The sequence below is a fragment of the Oncorhynchus masou genome, chromosome 19 (assembly GCF_036934945.1).
Source record: "Oncorhynchus masou masou isolate Uvic2021 chromosome 19, UVic_Omas_1.1, whole genome shotgun sequence".
Lineage (NCBI taxonomy): Eukaryota > Metazoa > Chordata > Actinopteri > Salmoniformes > Salmonidae > Oncorhynchus > Oncorhynchus masou.
Genome location: NC_088230.1, coordinates 13,901,045 through 13,919,383, shown reverse-complemented (window position 1 = coordinate 13,919,383; position 18,339 = coordinate 13,901,045). Strand labels below are relative to the sequence as shown.

Below are 18,339 nucleotides of genomic sequence, written 5' to 3'. Positions count from 1 at the left end.
GGTGGCTAGGCCTATACTGCCTAGAGTCTAATTGGCTGGTGCAGAATTTGTTTCAGGAAATAATCATGCTGGTCGTGTTAGCATAGTGGCTAAGAGTGCCACATTATCTCATGGGAAAGCTAGCAAATAGCACTTTCGAGAGAGAGTTTAAACAAGTATTCATAAGTATAGACCTTGGAATTTTGAGAAGAACAGGAAAATAAGCAATAAACCAAATCCTGGTAAGAATGCACTTTTATTTTTACCAGTGTTGGTTGAATCCGATGGTCTTGCAGGAGATACTGTGGTCCCTGTTCCAGACTGTTGCCACCAAATTCTATGGATATATTCAGCCAACAAAGGAATTCTACAAAGGGAAAATGGTAGTGTCATATGTGAAATCCATTTGACAATAAATACAAAGGCTAGGATGTTAGCATTATACAATCTTCAAACGCATGAAAAGGCACTTTAACTCAGGCATGCACAACACAATGCAAAAGAAACTCTCAAACATACTGTATTGACATTTATATCTGAAAAGTCGGTTTTTGTAACCTAATACATCCGATAATAAAACGACTAAATGAACATGACACGAGCTGATTTAAAAGTAAAAGGCTTTGGAAATAAAAGCTTGCGGTATGTTCAGGGCTCGGTTGGCATTTCAGCGATACGCTTGTTTTTCTTCGGAAATATAACAGGAATTTCGCATTAATAAGAAAAGCATATACTTTAAATATGAATATACTACATATGTCTCAAAATCAATATCCATCTTACCTCTATATTGTATAATGTCCTCTGGATTCGGGAAGAACGATGACGAGTTCAACGGTGAGCCTTAATTCTAGCACAGTATCCAGCCTAGCACAGCATCCAGCCTAGCACAGCCTAGCACAGCATCCAGCCTAGCACAGCCTAGCACAGCATCCAGCCTAGCACAGCCTAGCACAGCATCCAGCCTAGCTGACTCATATTTTTGGGGGTTCCCTTTTGTACCACTTTTTTTCCTCTGGCCACCATTGATTTAGTTACCCTAATCTTGGCCGTCCTACAAGGGTAAAAAGTCCTGTAGCTTTTTAACGGAATATGATAAAGATAAAGATATGAGGTTTAGACCATTGGTTTTCTTAGAGGAGTATCTACACGATTGACAATTAACATTTTACCCCTTGGTCAAAAGATACGCTTTTGATTGGACACCCTACCTAGACTGGAGTGAGAAACTGGTGCTAATATAGAGGCATTTTTTGTTTACAAGCTAACGCCATGTTTGAGGATCCTGTATCCACTCCCATGTAAACAGATCTTTTTTTCTGATTCAAACTTTTAATGACATGGCGGAAAGGTCATTATCAGAGAGGAGACGGGTATGGTGAGTTGGCAGGAGAGGCGGTGTGCCCAGAGGGTAATTGGGGAGTTGGTGGAATTGGCATGGTCCTTCAGAACACTCACTTCCTCCCTTCCACCTCCCCCTTTCTCTCGCTCACTCTTCTCGCTCTCCTCCCTCTTATCTTTTACTAGTGCCAGTGTATCATGAATGAGCTCGTGTCTGTGGTGACCATTACACTCTGTATTATACTGTAGGTGTTTAGGGCTTAACGAGTATCTGACGGGCTTCTGCTTCATTGCTGGGAAATATATATGGTTTTGAGCTCTTTGGAAATAGACTGGATATGAGGGGGGATTTGCTTGTAGAAGTTGATGATGATAGATGATATTATGACTGGTTAGTGGTCGTGTGCTGTTAGACAAGGCTATTTTATGAGGACCTTGGGTGGCATTTCAGTCTTCTAAACGTACACAAGCAGAGTGCCAAGTATCCGCAATGCAACACATTTCCACATTCCCACATTCACAGACGAGAAGTTTTGAGATGTAGGCTAGCCTACAGAAAGCTCTGCAGGTAGTGCCGTGTTTTTGTGTGCGCTGCGAGCCTGGGTGCTTTTAGAGGATAATGTCAAGTCACCCTTGGAAGACTAGGCTGTTCATGTGAAGAAGATTAAGCTGGGGTGTATTTATTAGTGCACACCTGACCGTAGCAAACCTTGACCAAGCACTTTTTAACAAAAATGTGAGTTTCTATTGGACAAGTTAGGGTAGGTACCTCCCCGTTTCGTCCCGTTTGCTTCCGCTTGGTTCCTAGTGAATACACCCCAGGCTGTGTGGGGACCTGCCAGGCCTCGGAGCAGCATCCTTGACTGGTGCTGGGAGAGCTTCCGGGATCTAACATCGTCAAATCTCCAGCCCAAACGGTCTATGATGAGCAGATTAGTGTCCGCCACAGGGGTTCCTGGCTCAGTGTTACATTCAAATACATGCAGGAGAAGAATCTCAAGCATACACGAAGACACACACACGCACAGAGGAATGCATATGCGGAGAGACGCACACTGGCAAGTATACATAATAAGGCATTACACATTTTCTGAGACATGCACACACACAGACTAGTTTACACTTTAATTCTCTCACTTTCACACATGACAAAAAAAAAATATGCATAAACTCATAGTACATAAATACACATGCATGGCACACATGGTGCATGCCAACTGACAATTATCTGCCTGGAGGTCAAAGTCATGCCATCAAAGGCAAACCCTGTGCCCTTTTTCACCCACATCAAAGCTGAAACACTTCACTCAAAGCAGCAGACACGGGAGGACTGGACCTGGCATTCTGTGCTTGTTTTTTAGTCCAGAACGAATGTATTTAATTTCCAAAGAGGATTTAGAACAAACACAGGGCGCTCATAACTTTCCTGGTCTACAACGAGAGGCAGCTTGACGCTCATTCATTTTTCTACAGATCCAAAACACATGACATTACAGGTAGAGTTCAAGCGGACAAGTCTTAGTGGGTCATCTTCCTTAACTTTGCCAATAAGAAACGTTTGTTTTCGTTGCAAAACGTTATGGTACGATGTGAATACACGCCTCATCTCCCATGGCTTCTATTTATTGTCTCGGTATACAGGCCAGCGAGCAGGACATCCTCAAGTACCTCATCAAGTGGGGAGAGCACCAGCTTATCAAGAGGATGGCCGACCGAGGTGAGAGACCCATTCCTCCCTCCCTCTCTTCTTCCCTCCCTCTCCCTTTGGCCCTTCTCTCTCTTCTCCCCTCGCCTCCATTGGAGTAGGTGGAAGATACCCACATCCACTGATACAGACTCAGATATTGTTTCATTCCCCAAGCTGTAATGGTTACAGTTAGGTTTGAAGGTAAGGGTTTAATCTGATCCGAAGTCTGTAGTTATAGGGCAACTTCTGCAATCAAGCTCTTTCCTTCACTCTCCTTATTTCTCTGCCCCTCTCTCTGTCTCTCACTTGCTCATTCTATACCTCTTTCTTTCTCTCTCTCACACACACACACACACACACACACACACACACACACACACACACACACACACACACACACACACACACACACACACACACACACACACACACACACACACACACACCACCCCTGACAAACTGCTCTGGGCCAATGATTTATGCCCTCATCCAGTTTAAGTGGAGTAATAACTAAGCCCAGGGGAGACTTGGCTGAGTAGGGCTGGACGGGACCTGACTCGGTCTAACCAGCCATAGGCTGCAGTCCAAATGGCACCCCATTCCCTACATAGTGCACTACTTTTGACTAGAGCCTTATTGGCCCTGGTCAAATCTAGTGTACTACATAGGGAATAGGGTGCCATTTGGGACACAACCATAGTCAGATGAGCGTTTGGGCCAACCGGAGAACAGGGATGTCAGGCTTACTCCTTCTCTACACTTTCATTTGTCGTTCAAGATGAGCAGTCTATTTTGGGTGCAGCTAGGTATTTTGTTGAAGATTCTTCGTTGGAAATTGGAAAACCATAGCTCTCTCCCAAAGGGGTTCTTCCTTGGCGTGGGAAACCAGTTACTCCAGATACACAAAAAATACAGCAGGACCGAACTCGAAAAGTAGTTTGAATCAGCTTATGTCATTTTCCAGTGTCTTAAATTACTTAGTTTGCATGGAGGGATGGATCATACACATATGTTTTGGCTTTTGTGAAGGTGTGTGTGTGTGTGTGTGTGTGTGTGTGTGTGTGTGTGTGTGTGTGTGTGTGTGTGTGTGTGTGTGTGTGTGTGTGTGTGTGTGTGTGAAAATATATACCTTACTGCAGGAGTAAGCAACCCGATTTAGCCGAGGTCCGGAACACAATTATTAATCAAGTAAGGCCACATAGATTAGGTGTCCCATTTTCCTGTGGCAAAAACGGCTACGCTGTGAACTAATGCACTGCAACGTTCTAAATAGTGGGAGCTTGGATACTGTACATCCCGATTGCATTGCGTGTGTCTTACTGTGTGTGTTTGTGTATCCCCCCTCAGAGCCCAACCTCCTAAGTGGCACGGCCCACAGCGTGAACAAGCGGGGAGTGAAGAGGAGAGACCTGGACCTGGAGGAGCTCAAGGAGATCCTGTCCCCTCTGCTGCCCTACGTCCGCACCGAACACATACTGCCCCCCCACAGCGAGGTCCTCTCTGACACAGTGAGTGTGTGTGTGTCCACACCGAACACATACTGCCCCCACAGCGAGGTCCTCTCTGACACAGTGAGTGTGTGTGTGTCCGCACCGAACACATACTGCCCCCACAGCGAGGTCCTCTCCGACACAGTGAGTGTGTGTGTGTCCGCACCGAACACATACTGCCCCCCACAGCGAGGTCCTCTCTGACACAGTGAGTGTGTGTGTGTGCCCCCCCCACAGCGAGGTCCTCTCTGAACACATACTGAACACCCCCACAGCGAGGTCCTCTCTGACACAGTGAGTGTGTGTGTGTGTGTCCGCACCGAACACATACTGCCCCCCCACAGCGAGGTCCTCTCTGACACAGTGAGTGTGTGTGTGTCCGCACCGAACACATACTGCCCCCCACAGCGAGGTCCTCTCTGACACAGTGAGTGTGTGTGTGTCCGCACCGAACACATACTGCCCCCACAGCGAGGTCCTCTCTGACACAGTGAGTGTGTGTGTGTCCGCACCGAACACATACTGCCCCCCACAGCGAGGTCCTCTCTGACACAGTGAGTGTGTGTGTGTCCGCACCGAACACATACTGCCCCCACAGCGAGGTCCTCTCTGACACAGTGAGTGTGTGTGTGTCCGCACCGAACACATACTGCCCCCCACAGCGAGGTCCTCTCTGACACAGTGAGTGTGTGTGTGTCCGCACCGAACACATACTGCCCCCCCACAGCGAGGTCCTCTCTGACACAGTGAGTGTGTGTGTGTCCGCACCGAACACATACTGCCCCCCCACAGCGAGGTCCTCTCTGACACAGTGAGTGTGTGTGTGTCCACACTGAACACATACTGCCCCCCCACAGCGAGGTCCTCTCTGACACAGTGAGTGTGTGTGTGTCCGCACCGAACACATACTGCCCCCCCACAGCGAGGTCCTCTCTGACTCAGTGCATTGTCCTGATTCTCTGTGGTCATTCCATGGCACTTATCGCAAGAGTTGAACGTGTCCTGGTTAAATTCCTAATCTAACCCCTCATACACTCATGGCCACCTAATCATCCCCAGCTTTCAGTTGGTTCATTCATTTCCTTAATTCTCCCTACAACTCTTCCCTAACTCTTGTCACTATGTAGGGAAGAGGGTGCCAATTTTGGACACAGCCGATGTGTTCTCAGTCAATGTACCTGGTCAAATAAGGGTTAATAAATAAATAAAGGTGTGTTTTCCCAGGCTAAAACAGTCATACAGGGGCAGACAGAATCTGTGGGGATCCTTATTATAATTTTTTTCATTGTAGATCATGTTATGCACTATATACTGTGTCTTGTTGCAGTGTTTGGTTTAAGTTTAGGTAGCCTAATGCAGCAAGTTTTTTTGTTGCCAAACGTTTTTTGATCTATGAAGCCAGCAGGATCTGTCTGGCTGTAGTGTATGTTGCATTCCTCCATTTAACTTGACTTCCTCTCTCCTTCCTGCTTTCCTTCTCACTCTCCCTATTTTCCCCACACCTCCTCTCTCTTTCTGCCTCCTCTCTCGCTCTTTTCTTCGCTCTCTCTCTCCCTCTCCCTTCCCACTCTACCCTCTCCCAGATGAAGAGGGGTCTGATCAGCACCCCTCCCTCAGACATGCTGCCCACGTTGGAGGGTGGAAAGGCCAACTCTTGGCTGAGGCAAAAGAGTGCCGGCATCTACGTGCGACCTCGCCTCTTCTCGCCCTACGTGGAGGAGGCCAAGGTTGGGACAACACCACACAACAGAACCACTACGTGCGCACACACACTGCTTGTACATCACAACATAAACAATTGTGGGCACCGTCACATCTTAGAGGTGGATTGAAATTACCCATGCTATTGTCCATTATTGTCTATGAAGATTCATTACAATTCGCCCTCGGAATTGAATGAATTGAAACCTGAATTGACCCCAACCCTGTGTCACACACACACACACACACACACACACACACACACACACATACATTCTAACCCCCCTGTTGCTGTACTGTCTGTCAGTCTGTGCTGGATGAGATAATGGTGGAGCAGACAGACCTGGTGCGCCTGCGCATGGTCCGCATGTCCAACGTGCCCGACACCCTTTACATGGTCAACAATGCTGTGCCCCAGTGCTGTCACATCATCAACCACCAGCAAATCGGTGGCAGCCAGACGACCCCACCATCAGTGGTGGCCAATGAGATACCAGGTGGGTGGAGCTGCAAAGCTAGCTTTCTTCCAGCTTCCCAAAATGAAAATGATCAAAACATGGCTGTAGATTTATTTATTTTTGTCATTTTGTAGCTCTTATCCAGAGCGTCTAAGTCAGTTCTTCCTGAAAAGATGTTAATGCAATTGTTGAGCAAGCTGCTATGACAAACATGGATAACTTGACTGAATAAATCCCGCCTCTACCAATTTGCAGTCTTCCTACAAACTCCAATGGTCGACATGAAACATGTAGGAGATCTCATGAAATTGTGGTGCACGTCAAAGTTGGCCCTTAAGTACCGATCTAAAGTCTGTGAGTTTTATTCCGTAACGTTTCAGTGTAGGTTTGGGAATGATGAACAGAACCCGAACCTGTGCTTAAGGCTCCACTTCTACCCGTAAGTTAGTACTCTGTTATGGCTATTTCTCTTCAATACAAGATAAGAGAGAGACTTCCCCTCCTCCATCTATCCTCATCCCTCCAACAAGTGATGAACCTCTTTCTTATCTATCTTATCTCATTGCCGATCCACTCAGTGCCCAGTGAAGAGGCGGTTATGCGTTGCATATATTGTTAATCTCCACCACGCTGCCCTGATAGGGCCTCAAGTTCTCAGTTAGCTCTTGATTTTCTGGTTTTGGAAAGGCATTCCGTTGCTCTCGACTGCTGGCACCCTACTCCCTTTATAGTGCACAACTTTTGACCAGAGCCAATAGAGCAATTTATTAGGACTGTGTGGGTATATTCTATATTCTTCTATGATCTCAGACGAGCAGTAGTTATTGGCATTATTGACAGAGATGGGACGACCTGCGAGATGACCCTTTCACCCTTCACCCTTCGTCTCCCACTCTCTCTCCATCCCTCTCTCATCATCCCGCCCTCTCTTTTTCTCCTACAGTTTTCTCCCTTACCATAGAGCGATGACACACTCTTTCCCGCCTCCATCCCTTTATCTTTCTGCTTTTCTTTTGTCTGCCCTGCCTTTCTTTTTTGTATGATTCCTTGGCCTCCACCATTGGCCTTGCTTTCACCTATCCTTTTCTCTCCCATTTCTCTCGCTCCTTCAGTCCTAGTGTTTCTCTCTCTCACCCCCCATCCAATTAAATAACAGCGTTTCTAATTCCTCCGGGACTTAGTTCAGGAATGGCTAACCCTACAAATAGCAATGTTGGGAGATTTGGAAAGCCATAATCAATCAACAATACAATAATTCTCCTGGTCAAAATATTCATCTTGAACTTAACAATTAGAAAGGTAAGAAGAGAGTTTGTGTGAAACATCACAGTACATTTGAAAAAAATATGGCACATGGAAATCATAAGTGGGTGGTTTACGGAGATAGGTGGGATGGCCTGAGAGTAGCTGAGGGGTGGGGTTAGGGAGATAGGTGGGATGGCCTGAGAGTAGCTGAGGGGTGGGGTTAAGGACATAGGTGGGATGGCCTGAGAGTAGCTGAGGGGTGGGGTTAGGGAGATAGGTGGGATGGCCTGAGAGTAGCTGAGGGGTGGGGTTAAGGAGATAGGTGGGATGGCCTGAGAGTAGCTGAGGGGGTGGGGGTTAGGGAGATAGGTGGGATGGCCTGAGAGTAGCTGAGGGGTGGGGTTAAGGACATAGGTGGGATGGCCTGAGAGTAGCTGAGGGGTGGGGTTAGGGAGATAGGTGGGATGGCCTGAGAGTAGCTGAGGGGTGGGATTAAAAGCTCATGATCAATAATAATTAAGACTGAAAACACTATATAATATATACTAGATATGTTTAAGTAATATCTATCAGGATATAGTGTATATCAAATAACTGTCTTTGCTATGTACAGTAACTACTGTGTAAAATTAGAATGTAACTTGTCCTCCGAAGACTTGATGGGCCAATAAAGAAGAAAATAAATTCCCTCCGGGACCATTGAAAAGGCTAAATATTTCCATATCCTCTAGCACACACAATACATGCAATATTTACCATTATGTCATGATTTTATGTTTGAGTGGTCCCCAGCATGTAAAAGACTTTATCTCATTTTGTTATTCAATTATGTTATAATTTCTATACAGATTTGAACCTATGGCAACACCATAGACGTGTGCCGGAGGCTACGGGCATTACAGCTAGGCCAGCCAGGTCACTCAGTTATGTTTTTGTAATGAACTCCCTCTCAGTTCCCAGGCTGGCCGTGGTGAAGGAGATGATCCGGAGGCTGCAGGACCTGCGTCACACGGACCAGGTACAGCGTGCGTACGCCCTAAACTGCGGCGAAGGTGCCACGGTTAGCTATGAGCTGCAGATCCGCGTGCTCCGCGAGTTCGGTCTGCCGGACGCCGCCGCAGAACTGCTGCAGGTGAGATGCCAATCAATCTTTTACATTTTTTGTATAGATTTGTTAAGTTTTATTGAACTTAGTAAAGCTGTAGGTTGGCACAAAGAGCTCAGATAAGTGCATATAAATGATCATCTTCAGCACAATTAAATGTTTTACTTTTCTTCAAAGATATTTCACCCAAATTTTGTTAACTGCATGATGCAGGTGATGCACGCGATCAGTCGCCAGGTGCCGTGTTTGGAGCTCGCACAGGATAATGTACCTACTGCCGTCTATTTGAAATGTTATGGTAATTTGATCAATGCTCGCTGCAATTTCCTCGTGCAAACTTTCGCCCATAGTGTGAAAATTATATGATAGCAAACGGATTCTCAACCACTACTACATCCATTGACAGAAGTGCCTGTGGCCATCCACAAAAAGAGATTTTGTACCCGTCTCCCCTTTTGGGTATATTCTAAGCATATTACCAATGCTTTGTAGTCCCCCGTTTTGCCCTCAGAACAGCCTCAATTCATAGGACATGGACTCTACAAGGTGTCGAAAGGCTTTCACATGAAGGCTGGCCCACAGTTATGTCATGTTGGCTGAATGTCATTTGGGTGGTGGACCATTCTTGATACACATGGGAAACTGTAGAGAGTGAAAAACCCAGCAGCGTTGCAGTTTTTGACACACTTAAACCGGTATGACTAGCAACTACCACCATACCCTGTTCAAAGACACTTAAATGTTTTGTCTTCACCCTCTGAATGGCACATATACACAATCCATGTCTCAATTGTCTCCCCTTCGTCTACACTGATTTGAAGTGGACTGAACAAGTGACATTAATAAGGGAGCATAGCTTTCACCTGGTCAGTCTATGTCATGGAAAGAACAGGTGTTCTTAATGTTTTGTACAATATGTCAAATAATAGGTAAAGAATAGGCTATATATCAATATCTAATGTCTAGGCAGTAATGGATTGGTCAACATCCTAAAGGATACGGTGAAGAGATGTTGTTTTCATGCCGTGTTCCTTTTTGCTTGGCTGTGTTTTTCATTTAATGCGCTGAAGGTCTCTGTCACCAGCGTGCCACTTTAATGACTAACGTCTCAGGAATTCTGGCTGGAGCTCATCAGGCATTTTGTCCCCCCTCATTACATTTTATTTAGTTTTCCATTGAGTGGTGACTGGGCCAAAGTTAACTCCAACGTTGAACTGAGAGCAGAGGAAATAATGAAACATTTTTTGACTTCCCCCAGTTAGAATGACTTTTTTTTTTTTTTTTTTTTTTTTTTTTTTACATAGTCGTAATGTAGCAGACTGCCTTTAAGACGAAGTACGTCTAGTTTCTTAAGTAGCTTTGGCAAGCTGTTCCTCTGCAATTTTGGACTAATTTGTTGTGTGCTGTACTCCACCCCTCATAGAACCCTCACAAGTTCTTCCCGGAGGAGCGCTTTGGCGACGAGAGCCCCGTCCTAGCGCTGCGCCAGCCGTCGGGTGGCAGCCGTAGTGGAGGACGTTGCCGGGTCAACAGCAGCCCAGTTGTGGAGAGCATGTTCACCCATCTGGAGGCCATGGCGGGCTTCCACCCGCCGCTGCCCCCTCCCCGCCGCCGTATCACCCACCGGCCACGCCCACTCACAATGCCCAGCTCAAAGCCAGTGGGTGGAGGCCTGGGCGTGCCCCCAGCCAGCCCCCGTCACGCTCTTTCTCCTACCCCTGCAACCACAGTCTGCTCCACCACACAGCGAGCTCCTCCTCCAAGCATGGCAGCCCCGCCTACCCACCGGCGGCCAAGCCCCTGCCGCCAGACTGCACCAATCGCCAGGGCGGGGGGGTACGCACCCAGCATCAGGATAAACAAGGGGTGAGTAGAGGTCTACAGGACTTCAGAGCTGTAGTGTTCCCCTGAGATAGTGGTAATGACAGGGCCTACGGGGATAGCGGGAATGCAGAGCTGGAATTGTGTGGGAATGTGGCGACGCCATTTTGATCGAGGGGAGTGTCATGAGCTATGTTGAAATGGTGGCAACAATGTGTAATGGAAGAGAGGAAAGTGGGGCCCTATTCTCAAATATACTTCTGAGGGACAATGAGAGCTTAAATGTCCTCATCTTGACATCCCTAATATATCGTATCAGGTTGCTATTGTCTTAAGGTTTGTTTGTTCCTGCAGAACGTGGCGCCGGTCATCAACGAGTTCATGCCGGACATTGCCATGGGCGTGTCGGCCATGACCCTGAAGGAGCGTCGCCTGCCCGAGGTCACCATGGAGGTGGAGCCTCACGAGCCGCACCCTCACCCCTCCACGGCCCCTCCTGCTGTGCCCCACTGCCACCTGGGCCTGAACCGCCACGGTCCGTATGCCTCCCGCAAGAGGCACGCTGCCGAGCCCAAGCCCGAGGCCCAGGCGTCGGAGTATCCTGACTTGTACGAGTTTCCCGGGCGCCACGTGAGCTCCTTCGCCGGGCCGGACCTCTACAGTCACAGTCGAGTTCCTTCGGGAGGGGGCCTTGTCCCTCCACAGTACTCCCCGACGAACAGCAGCCAAACCCCTGCCGCGGCCCAGTCGGCACCCCACTCCGCCTGGATGTTCTGGAGCAACCCCCCCAGAGACTAGATCTGGCTCTGGCCATGCAGAGCGGAGGAGTTCAAGCAGCCGGGGCATCACACAACCCGAGAGGACGCGCCCGAACTGAAACAGACCTCACTTGCGGACTGGGACAGGCGCGGCCCGCAGAACCTTACTCCGAGGAGGTGGTGGGGGCCAGGGACCGAAGGTCGCCCAACAAACCTGAGTACCCTTACAGGAAGTCTGCACTCTGACCCTCCGCAACTAAGACTGTCAGAGGCCTCGGGAAAAGGCAAGAGAGCGAAAGGACGGTTCGCTATAGGGGGATTTGGGGTTGACGGCTTAGCATCAGTGGTTGGCAGTGTCTCCGGTGACAGAGTGGTCATACTCGCGCTCAGTTCAGGGCAATGGCACTAAGCACACATAGTAGTAGTCCCCCCCTCCCCTGGCGAGTCCCAGGTGCTGCACCAACTAACGAGATGCGGCGGTCACAGTGCCTTCAGCACAGAGCCATGGTGGGGGATGAGGAGGAAAGGCTTGGTTTGGTTGAGAATTATTTGTCCAAATAGATTAGTCTCATGAATTAACATAATGGGTCCTAGCCCTTCCCATCTCCCAGATTGGATCCACGCTCAACTGCTTATCCTCCAATCACCTTTATTCTTCTCAAAATGAGTCTTGACTGGTCATCGAACTTGAATAAATCCTTCCCTTTCCGCCCAGTGTTTTGGATTTTGACAACGCACAGTCATCATTTCATTTCCATTATACTAATTTCCTGCATCAGGATGAGGGTACTGTAGAGTTATATATTTATATTTTTGTCCCTGGATGCTTTCCTTAGAAATAAATTGAAAAATGCCCAGGCAATGAGTTGCAAACTCATTTCAGCAACCTGCCCATTACAAATAGCTCCTCCTTTTGAAAAAGGTGGAATTGCAGTAATAACACTTGTAATCCTTTATGACCCACGGGCTGTATGTCAGGACGGGCAATTTAAGATTTGAGCAAGAGCACAAAGAGGAGAAGAGAAACACAAATGAAATCTTCCTACTACTACCAATGTGGCTACAAGGCAGGAATAATAATTGCATAGCTGCTTTTATTAGAAGTGACTCTAGAAGTCATCCACTTTGCATACCCATAGTTAATGTGAGTGGTAGCCACTGCTCAACGCTATCTCTTGGTCCTCTCCCAACACTTACCCTTTGCAGATGTCCTTTTTACCTTAACCTCACTGTAATATTCAATAGCCTGAGTGCTGGGCACTGTAAGTCATTTGAACCCGGGCTAGTATTCCAAACCACGTTTCCCACTTTATTGATCTATTACTGTCGATTGGCCAGAATGTGCATATACACCTGGTTTCCGGGGTCTAAATTCAAACTCAATAATTAAAACGGGATAGCAACAGCAAATCAAGAACTGATGTAGAATATCCCTGCCTTAACCCTACAGCAATTTGTGGAGATTTATCAAGATGCAGGCCCCATGACTGTGCCCCTCTGCCTTTTCCATAGCTCAGCATGGCCGGCGGCCATCTTGGATAAACTTCAACCAAACCAAAGCCCAGTTCCTCAATCCAATGACTCCCTGTCTCCCTCCATGGCGATCTGAACAAGACTGCTTCGGTCACCATCCTTACTTTGACGTACTGTACCCAACAACCAACAATTGTGATGATGTCAATGGAGGTTTGTGGAAGGATAATTAAAGCGGGGGGGGAAACAGTTAAATGGTTCCTCTTGAGGAATTTTTTATGTCTTGTCCACTGGGCGAAAATACTTACTCACTAAACCAGCGTAGCTTCAATTGAAACATGCTCACTCACGGGTCCTCCCTTTAAATTCAGAATCTCAACACATTTTCCATCCCATTTTTCACTAGCCCCTGTTGCACCGCATTGTCAAAAAATTACATTGACTTGGGTTCACTGTAATTATCTTCCTTCTGTTACCATCTCCTCGCACACGGAGAAATTAAATTGCTGTATTGTGCCCCTGCTATACTACCATTCACACATTCTCTAATATTTTCTTCCGTTTTCCGTTGCGCGCCCTAATGAACATGACCTAGTTCTCTGTATAATGCTGATGCCTCATGTTTGTCTGCGAGGCAGAGACTTACCTCTGATGGTTAGCAAATGATGTTTCTCTCACAGAAAATCTCACATGAATACCTTTTATCTCAGCAGTTGAAATGACTAATTTCTGTATGCCCTTTCAGTATGCGATGATTCTCAAGGCAGAAGGTACTGGAGAAACATAGAAATCCCTACTTGTTGGTGATTTTTTTAAATTGTTCTTTTGAACCTGGTTGGTCAACTGCAGGGAGGCAGACTATAGTTACTGTGTAAGGCGTTTGCCTCGTCAGTTTCGTAAGTTGGATGAAGTCCTCCAGTTGGTTTTTGATGCATTCATGCATGTATGAATGGTGGGACATGGAATATTCTTTCTATCAATTCATGAATGAGGTCTTAATGGGAAGCAGGTTAGGATAAGGTTGGCTAAGTATGTTTGCAGGCTTTTTGATATGGCTTTTTGTCTCCCCTCGCTTTCGATGGTGGCGACTTGAAGACTCATGTATATCACCAAGACATAGGAGATGAGTATCAATTAGAATTTATTTTGATTGTCAGTGGCATGCTCAGAACCTTCGTCGGCTCTTGTGTCAAGAGGGTCAAAAGTAGCATCCATCATCTGATATGAGTTATCCCTCGAATGGCTCTGTTGTTTACTTTTCCATTGCTCTCTCCTCCACCCCCCTTCTGGGCTCATTGGCATTTGATGGTGCTATTCCTCAATCCAAACTTGGGTCCCTTTCTGTTCTTTGTCTTAGCCTGGTCCCAGATCTGTTTGTGCTCTTGCCTACTCCATTGTCAAGCTAAATGTTTGGCATGACAATTCCATAAGGACCTGGTAAAAGAGCAGAAACAGACTTGCAATGTCTTGTCTCTACCCAGACTTCTTGACTTGCTATAGACACTCCACAGTACTTTAACCCCAATCGCTCTCATTTTATGCCAAGCATTCCCTCATTTGAACCTCTGGAACTCATGTACTGGAATGCAAATTATTAGAACTGTACAGTAGTGCTAATATCTTTGAGATCTATCTTGATGTCTCTGTGGCTGTTTTGCTAAGATCATAACCTGCAGAAGATTGTTTTCCTTGGCTTTTCTGCTAATCGTTTCGACCTCCCGCTGGTGAGGGCTCACTGCTGACGCTGCTCGAGACTAGAAGGGGTGGTGTGTGTGTGTGTGTGTGTGTGTGTGTGTTCACACGTGTCAGTGGGTGTGTGTTGTTAATGCTCTGTTCTCCGCCTTAGGGGATGAGCTCAACAACAACTAAACCATTGTCCATAGTGGGCTCTCTCTTACTAATGACCGTGGACAGTACTGTAGCTATTATGGTTGTGGAAGAGGAAGGATGTCTTGGGTAGTTTGAATCATTTCTATTTTTGGGTGCTGGGTTTTAGTATGGATGTTTTTTTTTTCATAAACATTTTTGAAGACCTGACTACTCTGTAATATGAGACTGTCAGTCTATAAGGAGGGGAGAGAAAAAAGTGAGCGTGTCAGCGCAGCCCTTTGCAAACAATGGGACTGTCACTGTGACTGCTGCAGCAGTGAGCTTAGAAGAGAGTTCGCCCTCTCAGCAAACTCCTCCAGACCCCTCTGTACCTTAGCCTTATCCTCTCACTTAATGCCCAGAGTACCCCCACGTAGACATTTTGCCACACCGTACTGCAGCCCCCGAGGCCAGAGCCTCCCTGTAGACCGCCAAGGTCATCCAGACCTGACCTACAGAAGATGGAGGGAGAGGCGGAGATGGAGGGGAGGAGATGGGACAGCCATGAGAGTGGGACAAAAATATGAAAGATATGAGAGAACCATGAGATGTTATCTCCCGCTTTTCCCATTAGCGAAGGGCTCCACCAGCAGTAACGTAGAGATAGGAGCTTCAGAGCTAATAAACACGTTGCCCCCCTCCAAGCAGCAGGAAGGGAATGCCAGGCTGTGCTCTATTGGGCTACTTTTCTCCTGGGCTTGTTTTAACCTTAAAGGGAAGGTCTTCACCCCGAGACCCTGTGTGATAAAGTGATAACCAACCAGGCACGTTGGAATCTGATTCTGCAGCCCCTGAGGATTGTAGCCGGAGGTCTCTTGAATCGAATAACAGTCAAATAAAATCTACTGATGCAGCTTTCCGCAAACTGGCAAATCCAGGTTTGAGCTATATTCGTTATGTATTTGGACTCATTAACTAATTTCCTAGCCAAAATAGTTACCCGTTTACTTTACTAAAACTGCACATGTATGAGATGATTGCTATGCTAATATAGTTATGAGTTTGTGGCAGTTTGGCGAATACAGGTGGTATGATCTGTTTTCTCTCCCAATACTAGTCTGAGCACATTCTCACTGACACAGGTATGAATTGATTTTGTTGGTCATTCAGGTATGAGCTCATCTATTTTAATGGAAAATGCAGAGGTTTCTTTGAAGTGTAGAGATGACCCCCTGGTCTGCCCTGAACAGTGTCTCATCTGTGCTGAGGATGAGGGCTTGACTCCTGGCTTTGGGCAGAGTGAGTAGACGAGCATTACCAATCCTGCAGTTTGTACATTCTTTTTGTTGCCTTTCATGGTTTAGGCTAGATGACTAATTCCATTGTATTGTAATATTGTGTGTTATACCACAATGGTTGGACAAACATGACTGTTGCAATAAAGATGAAAGCTGGTAACCCGCAGACTGTTAACCCTTTAGAGAACCAATATGATGATGCATACCCACTAATTTGATTCAGAATGATAGACATTGACAGCAACTTGTACAGAGGGCCTCACTATTGCACTAAAAGTATAATCTCATAACAGTATTGTATGTTTGTTTTCACTGATGAGTAGCACTCCTGTAGGTAGAATGGAGATGTTCAGTTGATTGTCCTCTTGGGTAGTTTGAGTTTGGTGAGTGACACATTTCCCTTCAGTAACCACGTTTCTGAGTAGTCATACAGTATTTTTTTTAAATACATCATGACAGCTGTGATAGAACGCGGAAGTTTTGGTAAAATGTTATAAATGCTGACAAATCATTTTGTTTGACATGGTGGGATCTTTTTGTCTGTAGAATTAATTATGCAAGCAATGGAAGTGGAAATGCCTTTATGCGCAAATATTGATATAATAACCATCCTCCCACTATGACCCGTGAAAGCATGTAGTTTATTAGGCTACAGATTAAATACATGATGATGAACTTCACAGGGTGGTGAAAGTGCAAGGTGATGAGCTTGATGCCCCTTTCCAATAAATATTGAGGGTTTTATTCTGGTGACATGATGATCGATGCTTGACTGCCATTTGACAAATATTTTTTTTTTTGTTATCCATAATAATCTCCTGTAGACTAACCTACCCCCACAGCGAACCCGCGAGCTGTTGGCGAGAGCACTTGAGTCAAGACCAGAGTAGGTACAGTTGCTGTTTAACGCAACGTTTTTTTGCGACAAAACTATCGGTAGAGTTGAAAATGTGATGGAAAACCTACAAACTTTAGATCTTTATTCGGTACATAAAATTTAAGCGAAAAAGTACATTTTGTGTGCACTGTCATCATGCACTGCTTTTTATCCGCAACAAGTCTGTTTGGTGGAAACTTGCAGATTTTAGAATATTTGCATGAAAATCTGTCACCGTTTAATGTAAACCTAGCTATTATCTATAAAAAAGTACTATGGTATGTTACCTTTGCATTATGAGTTGACTTTAATAGACCCTTAATTACATGATCATGTAAGATACTGTATTTAGAGATGCACTCACACTTTCTCTAGGTTTTCACAAGGACCAGGTTGGGGTCTGGGTATGTAACAGGCTGATACCGTACTATGTGCTGTAGCCAACTCTTCTATTGTTGTCGAGCCGTATGTCCATGTTTGGCATGTCAGCGAATTAACGCATACTTCGCTAAAGCACAAAAAGATCTGGACCACCAGGCTAGATATAATAACCCATTTCCTGCTTTCTGGTTTGCATTAGGACATCGGATATCAGCGGCAACGGGAGATTTCTTAATTTAAGAGCGTTCTATCGGTTCCTCTAGATTCTCCTTTAGCTCCCCCTCGTATGGAGACGAAAGAGTGCCTTCCCTGCCAGTGGCTGGGCATCCTTATCTTCGTCCTATGCAAACATTTTCTACCAGCCCACTCAACCAGTCTCTTTGTAATAGTGTAGCCAATGCTTCATATACATAGTGGTTTCAAAGAGTATTTTTTTATTTTAGGTACTTTTGAACAGTCTCTGAAATGTTGTTTTGTTGTACATATACATTTTTCTATATATAAAACAAATATGTCACGAGAAAAAAAGCTTTCTCGTAGACTTAAGGAATTGTGGAAAGTCTATTTTTCTACTCTTCTCAGTTGGGATTGTAACAGTGGTGAACTCAAATCTGCAATTTAGGTGACTGACATCTTCAAAATAAACAGCTTTGATAAAAATTATCAAATGGCTTGAGATTCTTTCTTTTGCAGTGAGGAAAGAAAAAAAAGGTCCCTGCCAAGGACTCCTGTCCATGAAGTGATAAGTTACGATACTGTATTTATGTTTTTAATGGTTACTTGAATGCTTCTGCACAGGGTTAACTTAAGTCAACTGGGTCAGTAGCATCTTCAAATGTCAGTATTAGAAGTCAATTTCCTGTAGTTTACAAGGACTAGCCTGATCCACCATCCAAACCACTGCGCTCATCATACT

The 18,339-nt window shown here is 45.9% G+C and overlaps 1 protein-coding gene across 1 annotated transcript in view; it reads left to right on the top strand.

Annotated features, from left to right (window-relative positions):
• The window catches only part of btbd7 (BTB (POZ) domain containing 7), a 60,932-nt gene extending 42,841 nt beyond the window's left edge, over positions 1–18,091 (top strand). Inside the window, 9 exon segments of the mRNA XM_064925026.1 lie at positions 2,962–3,037; positions 4,355–4,515; positions 6,081–6,224; positions 6,506–6,695; positions 8,855–9,033; positions 10,430–10,607; positions 10,610–10,872; positions 11,182–11,533; positions 11,536–18,091. Coding sequence (XP_064781098.1) covers positions 2,962–3,037; positions 4,355–4,515; positions 6,081–6,224; positions 6,506–6,695; positions 8,855–9,033; positions 10,430–10,607; positions 10,610–10,872; positions 11,182–11,533; positions 11,536–11,831 — 1,839 coding nt within the window. The 3' untranslated portion in view covers positions 11,832–18,091.
• The last annotated feature ends 248 nt before the right edge of the window (positions 18,092–18,339 follow it).